The 10,591-nt window shown below is 44.5% G+C and overlaps 1 protein-coding gene across 1 annotated transcript; it reads left to right on the top strand.

The window, feature by feature from the left end:
- IL22RA2 (interleukin 22 receptor subunit alpha 2) lies at positions 1-5,466 on the top strand. Its single transcript, XM_072855942.1, has 6 exons — positions 1-241; positions 1,145-1,295; positions 2,132-2,310; positions 3,587-3,756; positions 4,178-4,356; positions 5,432-5,466. Exons 1-5 carry the CDS (start codon positions 145-147, stop codon positions 4,331-4,333), a joined length of 753 nt encoding a protein of 250 aa, XP_072712043.1. The 5' UTR covers positions 1-144; the 3' UTR covers positions 4,334-4,356; positions 5,432-5,466.
- The last annotated feature ends 5,125 nt before the right edge of the window (positions 5,467-10,591 follow it).

The following is a 10,591-nucleotide window of genomic DNA, read 5'->3' as shown; positions in this document are numbered from 1 at the left end:
ATGTTTAATTTAGAACAACTCATACGTTTTTCAGCTAAATTAAACCAAAGACAAACCGGGGATTTTGGAAACCGCTGAAAATAAGGGGAACTCTGGAGTGTTTAATAATTACTTCCTCATAAGACATGCCCAAGAGGAAGAGAGATGCTCTTCAGTCATGGAGCTGCTCTCCTAAGCATGAGGGGGATCATGCTTTCCTCCCTCTGCTTACTGATGCACCTGCTTCAGGATGAGATAACTAGTAAGTAAAGGCTTTCTGTTCTTTTCCTATGTGGGGAGGGGGGTGCTGGGTCTGTTACTGAATCTCTGGATGAGTCAAGAAATCTCTGGATCTTTTGGTGGGTTTCAAAAGTCCAGTCACTCCCAGATTAGTCTGTTATTTTGTCTTTCAAGGTTCTGAGTTGCAGATAAAACAAGCATGTTGCCCATTAAATTTATTCACGGCTGTATTACCAGTTTCAGTTCAACTAGTACAAGTCTTACCTGATTCTGTGATATGCCAGGGATAAAGCTGCAGTCATCTGGATCACGAAACCCAGAAAAATGTTAGGATTTGGATGCTTCAGAGAGGTTGCTAACAGATTCTATCATCAGTAACCATCGCAGTTTGAAAACAGATTATCTTGAAAATTGTCAGGCAGCTTTTTCCAGTAGTGCAGACTGGAAAAGCAGTGAATCTCAGGTTATTTTTTATTAGGCAAGAGCTGAAAACATGGCTGTGGCAACAGTTAAAACAGCTATAATCCCTGCAGGGTAAAGCTGAGATGTGGAGGAAAGAGCACTTGATTTTACTGAGGGGGCTGCTTACTACAGGCTCTGTGAATTGATCCGAAGGGTTTGTTTCCTGGGATGTCCATCAGGCATCTTTCACACCAGTAAACTCACTAAGGAAAAAGAAAAAAAAAACCCTCAAAACCAAGCCACATAAAAGTATTCCTTTCATAATACTAAATGTGCTTGTTCTGTAACTGCTACATCTGGTCACTGTGACTTGGAAAGTTTTGAATGTGAGATCCAGGAGATTTAATTTCCCTGCAGTCTGCTAGTCCTGAAACCAAATGAGCTGTAGCAATACCCCCGATTTCAATACAGAGAAGTGTGTCTGTGACAAACACGTTATGTTATTGTTCCTTATGATTTGCAGCGATGTTAGTTTTGGAAAACCGAGACCTGCAAGACTCGATTAAGCCGCAGAAGGTAGAGTTTCATTCATTAAACTTCAACAGCACTTTGCATTGGCAGCCTGGGAGAGCCAGAGAGGCAAGAGACACTGTCTACTTTGTGCAGTATAAAGTGTAAGTACCGGGGGAACTCCAGCCTCCCATCGGGCTGGGGCCCATCCCTGCTTGGCACGTCAGAGGGATTTCTCATGTGACACGGGATATTTTCCCCATACCTGGGGAACAGCCAGGTCCTGCTCAGCTGCCAGCTCTCGGTCATTGCTGTGCTTATCAATAGCCCATAAGGTGCAGCTGAACAGCCCACGGCAGGCTGGGAACAAGCACCTCCAGCAATACGCTCTGCAGCCTCATTGCACCAGAGAGTTGCAGAAAAAGGTAGTTTGCAGGGGACCTCTGGAGGTCACCAGGTCCAACCGCCGGCCTGAAACAGGTCTAGCTAGGTCAGGTACTTCTGCAATAGGACATTTAAGGTATGTCAGTGGCCCACCTTGCCCACGACAGTGCCGCAGGGTGCCTCGCATGGCAAACTTGAGGCAGCGCTAGGGGCTGGTCCTCAGAGGAGGGTACGCTCCCATCCCTGGCACAGCTGGTGAGCACTTGCAGTCACTATTGCCTTTGAGAAATTAGCTGGTGGAAACCGGCATTCTGCCCATCGTTGAACACACTGGCTAAGCCAAAGCTCGCCTGCCTCTCCCGAGGGGCAAGTCTGCAATGGCTTCCTACAGGGCTGGTGACCCATGTCTCTGCTTTAGGTTTCACTCAGAAAAGACAGAAACCTGTAGCTCCCAAACACCCATGAAATCAATCTTCCCTGTCATCAAATTGAAGGGAGTTAATTTCCACAGCAGAATGCTTGTCAGTACCCCCGAGTTAAAACAGACGGTTAAAAATCTGTACGGACCCAGTCAGCGACCGCTAAAGCTTACATCCTTCCTCCTCTTCCTCCATAGGTATGGGGAGAGCACGTGGCAAAACAAAGACGACTGCTGGGGGATTCAAAACCATGTCTGTGACCTAACGAATGAGACCTCTGACATCCAAGAGCCTTACTACGGCAGAGTGAAAGCCGCGTCAGCTGGCGTCTATTCCAACTGGAGCCTCAGCTGCAGATTCACTCCCTGGCGAGAAAGTAAGTGCAAACATATGGGTCTCTCTGAGGAAGGAATTGGATTTTCTGTGGCATGGAATACATCATTTCTGCTCACAATTTGCAAATGTGAGTAATCTTTTTCTAGCTACAAAGCTGTACCAAAAGAAGTTGCGAGTCTATAGCTCTCAGGTGAAGTGTTGTGATAAAATAATTTTCCCCACACTTGAAAGCCAACCAATTATGGATAAGGAGCCAATTATGGATAAGGGGATCAGAAGTGCCTGGCTCCCTTTAACTCAACATCTTCAAGGCATGGAACGATACAAATTCTTTTCAGCTGTTTTTGGAGCTGCTGGAAGGACTGGGTACAAGGTGGAAAAGAAGGAACCATTCTCTGCTTGGGGGGAAAAGGGACAAGAGAGCTGACAGCTGTGTGCCCAACATTCTTCTCTCATTTATGTGTTTTCCTGACTGCAGTGTATTTAGAAAGGACATGCGCAAAGCTTTTAGTTAGTACAGTCATTATAATGCCCTAGTATGTTAGAAATTGGAGGACTGTCAAAACACTGAACAGTACCAGTGTACCTACCAGTAAGTTCCCCATGAATTAACCAGTTTTCCCTCACTGGTCAATGCAAAATTGAGTTGTGAATGTCAATGCAGGTCACTTCACAGCCCTGAAGTGCAAACTACTGTGAGCCTCCTGTACAGATGAAACCACAAGCTTTGACATAAAGCAGTGCCTTGCAGCAGCAGCAGCTCACCTTGCCCTGTGCCACCTCCTCCTCCTGGAGAGATGCATGGGGCAGCTGCTGTCCTGTCTCCCCACTTCTCTGGGGCTGCATGCACAGGTGTGCAGGCACTAGCTTCAACCCTTAGCTGTGTTTAACCAAGCAGATTGCAAAAAATTTGAAAGTAAGGATTGAAGCTGTGTCCTTGGCATAACTGAAATGGTTCAAATAGCTGTTTTATGCAGTCCAAGCACACAGACCAATATGGGGGGAAAAAAAATCAGGGCAAAGAATCCAAAGCATTTTGCTTGACCAGCCTGCAGTCAGCAACATGCAGCTCTGAGAGATTTCAAAAAGTTTGGCTCAAAGATAGATTTGCAGACACAGGAAATGTCACCTCCAAAATGTCCCAAGCAATAACCACCAAGAAGTAAGGATTTACAAAGTGGCACATTAACAGTAAGTACAGCATAATATGTTGTTGGTAACAAGAACATTCAATTGTTGAATGGATTCCAGTTGCGTTCTGTGAATCATTATTATTAAACTATAAGTACGTTCATAGCTTTTGTTTTTTTCCTTAGCTATGATAGGACCTCCGACGGTAACTGTGGTTCATAGCAACAAATCCATAATACTAAAGCTCCAGGCTCCACGTTCTCCTTACAAAAGGAAGAGAGGCAGCAAGATACCAATGACAAATTATTATGATCTGCTATATCAAGTCTTCATAATTAACAACTTGCTAGATGAGGTAAGTGCATATTCAAATATGAACCCTTTACCATTGAAAAGCCAGGAAAGTATGGGCACACCATTCTTGTTTTACAGTTGAAATAGTCTTCTGGGATTGTAAGAGCATTGATGACTGTGCAAGTATTTGAAAATGAAGTAGGCTCATTTTTGAGGAATTGAATTTGATTGAATTGAGTTGTAATTCCTCCCTTTATTCTTTCCCATCGACTTAGTATTTCATACTCTAAAATCTAGATTAAAAAAAAATGGGACAGGAGGGGAATTTTAGGGGGGAATTTTCTTTAAAAATCATAAATAAATTATTAGTGCTATTGACTTTGTGCAAGTCCACATCCTCTGTTCTTATCACACTTTACTCACAGACACACTTGCTAGGGTAATGTGCTTGACTGTCTGTTTTTACTCTGCTCTGTCTGAAGCAACACAAAGTCCTGGTGTACGAAGGAAAAGACAAGGTTATTAAAATAGAAGATTTGAGGCCCGGAGTCAGCTACTGCGTCATGGCTAAAACATACGTGCCAGTGCTGGACCGCAGCAGTGCCTACAGCAGCAGGCAGTGCACCGTGCTGCAGTGACAGGGCTGGCACCTCTGTGACAGGTAAGTCACCAGCTGAAACTGGAGATGACTCTGGAAGTCAAGAGCTATCCCCTCACCAAGGGCAGATACTCTCCAAAAGTAGAAAAAAAGGTGTGGCATAAAAACTGCCTTCCCATATGACAACATTAGCCAGAGTTCTTACATCATCTCAGCTAGTTTCACACCAGGTAAGAATGACATGGCCAAGGAGATGAGAGGAATGGCGTGGATAATTATTTGCATGCTGGCACAGTCCTCAGAAACACCCCCCTCTTCCCTTTCTTCAAACAGTTACACATAGTATTGCTTTCATCAGTTTTTATTGCTGTCAAGTAATAATTAACTAGGAAAATGAGTGACCTCCAACTTTATTAACATGCAATTCTGCTGCAAGCTCTGCAATTCTGTTCAGGAATTTATCTATCTGATGTATTTAATTCAAATGAGTCTGCCCTCTTTTCATGGCCATTCTTCAGGTCTGATGTGTTTAAAAATAAATCAGTTACTAAATTTCATGAGTTTCCATAGGCCAAAATACAAGAGTTAGCTCAATTAGCTGGTCTGAAAAATCTGTTTCTTTACTTACCTCAATCACTAGACTGTGTTCACATATCATATGCCCAGCAGAGAGATCTACTGTCAATCCTGCCTTGCAGGTGCCAAGGCACAGAGTGTATAAAGACCTAAGCCAAAGCTGACTTCAGTGCCACTGGCCTTAGCAAGCTCCGATTTGGGCCCTTTCTCGGGGTAACGGAGGAAAACTGGAAAAGCATCAGAGTTTCAACCTGTGCTCTGTTCTCAGTTCAGTACCCTAACTATAAAAGATTTTCTTTTTTCTGCTTCATAATATGATGCATAATGTCAGTCTCTCTTGAGGGTTTAGGCTAAGGAGGGAGCCAGTTTCTAGGTGATTTTCCTGCATTTTGGCTTGCTTTCCCAGTGCTGTAAAAGGCTGGAAGCTCAGGTTAGAGCTGGACTTCTGAACAGCCTGCAGAGGTACAGGAGGGTTGCAGGCGAATGGCATGTGTTGCATTTGCAGTTGAATACCATCCATCTTAAATGCACACTCCAGCAGCAATTCTCTTTCTTTTCCCAGTTACAGGGATCAGGGCGGAAAATGCCTCCCATCACAGGTCCAGCTGTAAATCAACATCTGTGGTCTACATCTGGAATATGTTCTTGGATACTTTTTAAATTAACCTTTGCTGCATTAAGTTATTTGATTCATCACAATCATTTTATGCTACGCAAAGGCCAAGGATTCTTTGTATGTCCTGTATTACAATTTACGATGGTATATATTTGCATTTACAAAGGAAACAGTCTTGTAATATAAAAAAAAAAAATGCAAAAAGCATTTGTGAAAATATCCTTAAGACTGTTTCTAGGGTTTTTCTATTTTAAGCCTTGGAATTAAAATACAATTCATTAAATAGAAGTTTCAGATATTTTATTTCTTCTAGAACAAAGGTTGCAACAGAAGATGAAAAAAAGTGTCCTTTCTTTAAAATAAGAACTGTACAGTAAGGAGCATAGCCCACGCTCACAATGTCTTCATAGTGCCCTCAACATAACATTTCTGATAGTGAAACCAGGATGTGATTAGGCAGGAGCTCATTTAAACTGAAACAGAAAAGATCCTCGCTTTCAACAGACAGTTGAAGGGAAGAGACCTCTATTTCAACCATTTCACAGTAAACGATGAACAAATGCTGACCATCACCTGTGATTTCTAATGATTTTACTCCTACTAGTCTTCATCTCACAAGGAAAAAGATTTCCTGGGCAAGGTCTGGGTAGATATCTGCTAAGCCACACCAGGATGGAGAGGTGAAGTGGCTTTTCCAGATCTGCAAGGTCTGTAAGTAATGAGAATCTTAATACTTAACGGCATTCTGTTATGGCAAATTAAATGAGAGGAGGTGAGAGTGGGCCAGACACAAGAGGGCAAAGCAAGCCCTGGGAAAAATGGAGCTCCCTGCTGCATAATCACTAGCCACTTTTCCCTTAATTCACATACATAAAGGTGGATCGGTTCAGTTTAAGTAACAGACCTTGAGTTCACTTAAGCCACATCCGAAGCATTTTTCACGGTCTGTCACTAATGCCTCACCTGGAGGCAGCACCGCTTGAGAGCTGCATCAGGACGCTGGCAGTAGGCATTTGGGAGGAGGCTGTGCTTAACTAAGTGAATGCTGGTCACTCTTGCCGTTACCAAAACGAAAGAGGGCATTACGTATTTCCACCATCTGATTCTAACACATGATATATTTGAATGGCTAGATTTGCAGGCATCTGGCTGTGCCCACATATCTAGTCCATAAAAGCAGGTTTCTTTCACCACACTTCCCTTTTTGCTCTTTTCCCGTTTCTTCCAATTGTTTTGCCTCACCCATATCCCACAGTTTCTTAATTTAGGTAAGTTTTTTTGGGGAAGCGAGGTTTATTAAATCTCTGTATAGCACCTAGCGCCATGGCAAGTCTCAGATCCAGCACTGCCCTGCCGCCCCTCTTGCACTGGGCAGAACCACAACAAAACCATCCAGGCAAACTATTAAGAAATAGCCTGTCTTATATTTCAGCAGTGGTGACTTCATCCACTTGTGAGTTACCACAGCCTGAAAACAATATCTCTAGTAATTCAAGTTCTTTCTCAAATTCACTTCTTTCCTTAGGGCAGCTTATGTTGCTGTTGTTACACAAAGATAAAGCTTTATTAAGGTAACATCTACTAACTGTAGTCAGGGAACAGACTCTGACGATGCTGGATACTGTACCTATGTCAGATTTGGATGAAACTGTTTAGGGCTCTCAAATCTTAAAGAAGACAAAAAAAAATAGAAGAAGCAGAGCCATAGGCGGACCTGAAGCATTCAGACCTGCCTAGAAATATAGCAGCTGCCGTGCTATGGATCTATGGAGATGTTGGAAACCTGAAAGTTTTTCAATTTGATAAATTTATAAAAAATGTGCAGCATGTATGCTGGGAAAAACAATAAAAGGTCTGAAGAAGTCTTGTGCTGTTACGTTTGCTAACCAGATTTCACTTCCTCAGCAACAATGCAGACTTAAAGAAAGCAGCACAAGACTTGCAGGAACGACCCACTTCCATTCTGACAGTTCCAGGATTTATTATTGTCAACCTCATGATGTTCTGCAAAAGCCCATTTTCTCTTTCCATTTGAAATGCAAATTTCCTTTCAGCCCTGCTCTGACGTGTAATTTTACTGGGGAAGGGTTTGGTAAAATGACTGGGGCTGTATTTTTCCTCCACAATCAGTGGTAGCGGCATGTTCCCAAGACATGCTCCACTGGGCTCGCAGGATGGGGCTCCTGGAGGGAGAGGTGCTTTGCTGTAGCATATACCAGCTGGGTGATCTGCACCCACAGCTTCTAGATAGCCTTGGTAATGCTGTAGTTTTTAAAAACAACTTCATTGTGCCTTAGCCTGTATGCTGCACTGCTGTTTACATCTCCATGAGGGTGGAATGGAGGAAAAGCTCACTAAACTACAGCTGGGGCTTTCCTGCAGGCAGGTCAGTTTGGAAATACCTGGAAAAGTGCGCTCTAGTCCTCCTTCCCCTTCCTCCTCGTGGACAGAAGAATATCTGCTGTGGGTCCATCTCTCCAGAGCTGTCCAGGCTGGCACATGGCTCCGCAGTGGTTAGTGCCTGTGCACACCACTCAGTGCAGGACGCCTTTACATCGTTGGCTTGACTCCTTCTGGCCATAAGTTTGCAAGACCCAGCTGAAAACACCCTTCTCTTGGTTTTTTAGTCACTTACAGAGCAGGCATTTTCTAACAAAGTGCCAAACGCCAGCTTGTTTCAGGAAAGAGAGAAAGAAATGCTGGCTTCTGGGGCTATGGCATAGGGTGGGGAAGACCAAGCAGTGTAACAAAAGCAGGACTTGTGCAACCTACTCTGTAAGCCCTCGCCTGCCGCGTCCCTGGGGGGTGTCTGCAGCCACAGCATGGCCTGCCACAACGGCCTCCTCTGGCCAAGTCCTTGTGTCGCGGCTGAGGGTCCCGCCAATGAGAAATAGATATTATGTCTTTTGGAGTTTGCAGTTACTGATCTTTGTGTGAAGTGGAGCCCATCCCACAAGCATCTACCCTTCTTTCTTTAATGACCGTGGCTGAACATTATCTTATCTGTCGGATGGAGTAAGAGCTTATCTCCCACTGTAAATGGCTTTAACTTCCCATTCCACTGGCACTCAGAAAAGCAGTATTCAACTACCAGAAATTCAAGAATAGGGCTCTGGAAAAGCTGATAGAGCAACAGCAACGGACCAGATGCTCCAGCCTTATAAATTAGGAGAAGATTATGCATAGCCAGCTGTACCATATAAATGCCCAGTTTTATATGATGCCATGATCCTCGGTGTTTATCATATGGTCTAGCATCTGGCCAGTCCTGTTCATACCTCCCATATATCTGCTCTAATCAGATGTGGCCTTGGGGTTTATTTACTTGCATGACTTGATCTCAGCTAAGAACTGCTCTCGTGGCCCAGGGGTGGGGTGCTGTTGTGAAATGACATTGGCTTGTGCAACAGATCTATCAGACGTTACCGAGTATTCCAAACTGCAGGGAATTCATCATAAATAGGTGGGTTTTTCTGTGGATTTCAATGTTTGTTACAAAGATCAAAGACACTAATCTGTAAAATCTGTCTGATAAGAAAAAAAGAAGAAAGAAGAAAATAAAACCCAAACTCCTGAGAGTTAGTTTGCCACAAAGGATGCAGGACACAAAACAAGAGTACTTCTGCAGAGAAGCGGAGGGAAAAAAATTACACCAGTGTTCATCGTCAGGAAAGTTACAGTTTCCTTTGCAACGCAGACTCCTAATAGCTGAGATACTGGTCTGTACAGGTGGGGAGTAGGATATATCCTCTTTGAATCATTGGAACTCCTGGGACAGTTTCTCCACAGCCAGGATGAGGGAGGAAGACATACTTTCTTCATATTCCTGGAGTCAGCTAGCTGCTTCATCCACCATTGGTCCCTCTTCATCTTTCCCGGTCATTACTGCCAATGAGTTGGCATACGATGCTGGTGCGCTCCGTACCAACTTCCACCACATGGGTCATGTGCACAGGACTTCATCTGGGTCTTCGGATAACTGCTCGTTGTCCAGGTCACCATAAATCACCTCCATCACAGCTAATTCCCTCAGGTACTGGATACCTCTCTCCATGGTGGTCCATTTGCCTGGGCAATATAGAACATCTTCCTTGCAGGGATACCTTTCCTTCACACCTGACAGGAGTTGCCTCCAGAGGCTGAGGGCTGGTGCCCCTTTTCCAATCGCTTTGTCAATGCCCCCTTCCCTAGAAAGGGATCCCAGCTGTTTGTCTCCCTTAGTCTCTAATTCCAGGCTACTGGCTCCGTTATCCCAGCGTTGGAGCAGCCAGGTGACAAAGTGCTCGCCTGAACGATGGCTGAAAACCTTTCGCGTATCTCGCAGCTCACTCAGGGATAGGGATCGGGTGGTTTCCGTCTCATTTACGAGTTCTTCCTCTTTCTCCTCCTCTCCTCGTGATGACCCTGCTTTTTATCGTCCCTTTCTAAACGAGCTGACTTTCAGTTCCAAGATTTCTTCTTGTGTATAGGGGCGACTGATACCAGCATGGGTTGGTTCTCTGGTTCAGCTGCAGTGCCTGTTGCAGGGATTGGAGTAACCACAGTATCTGTCGCCAGGGTTGGAGTAGCCGCAGTGCCTGTCGTGGCGGGGGGTGGAGTAGTCACAGCACCTGTTGCTTTGTCGTCAGATCCAGAGACCTTCTTTTCCCCTTGAGGGTTCTGAATAGTGTTGAACAGGGCTCGGTAGGCATGGGCCAGGCCCCAGCACGTTGCAGTGATTGGTGTCTCTCTGGAATTGCCAGGGTGACAGCATAATTTTCCCAAATATTCTACTAGTTTTTCAGGGTTCTGCACTTGTTCAGGGGTGAAGTTCCAAAACACTGGAGGTGCCCACCGACCTAGGCATTTGTCCATGCTATCCCACACACCCTGCCACTCATAACTATTCAGCCTTGTGGCAGATCTCTGGGTGGTATTCTTAAATAGTTGTTTAACCTTAAACAAGGCCTGAAACACATTCAGGAGACATAGCAATAGGAACATGCTGGTTTGAACATCCCAAGGATATTCAAAATTCCCAAGAGCTATTGTAATCAGCCTGGAGGAGAAGGAGAAGGGGAAGGTGAAGGAAGGTGTCTTCCCCATAGATTGGCTCTCTGAGGAGAA

The sequence above is a fragment of the Ciconia boyciana genome, chromosome 3 (genome assembly GCF_034638445.1).
Source record: "Ciconia boyciana chromosome 3, ASM3463844v1, whole genome shotgun sequence".
Lineage (NCBI taxonomy): Eukaryota > Metazoa > Chordata > Aves > Ciconiiformes > Ciconiidae > Ciconia > Ciconia boyciana.
This window is presented reverse-complemented; position numbering and strand designations above follow the sequence as displayed.

Bases quoted from the DNA above. Each gene is read 5' to 3' on its own strand.
- IL22RA2 (XM_072855942.1), top strand. From the start codon at position 145: ATGCTCTTCAGTCATGGAGCTGCTCTCCTAAGCATGAGGGGGATCATG. The intron at 1,296-2,131 runs GTAAGTACCGGG...CTTCCTCCATAG, and splicing joins TACTTTGTGCAGTATAAAGT to GTATGGGGAGAGCACGTGGC. The intron at 2,311-3,586 runs GTAAGTGCAAAC...TTTTTTCCTTAG, and splicing joins ATTCACTCCCTGGCGAGAAA to CTATGATAGGACCTCCGACG.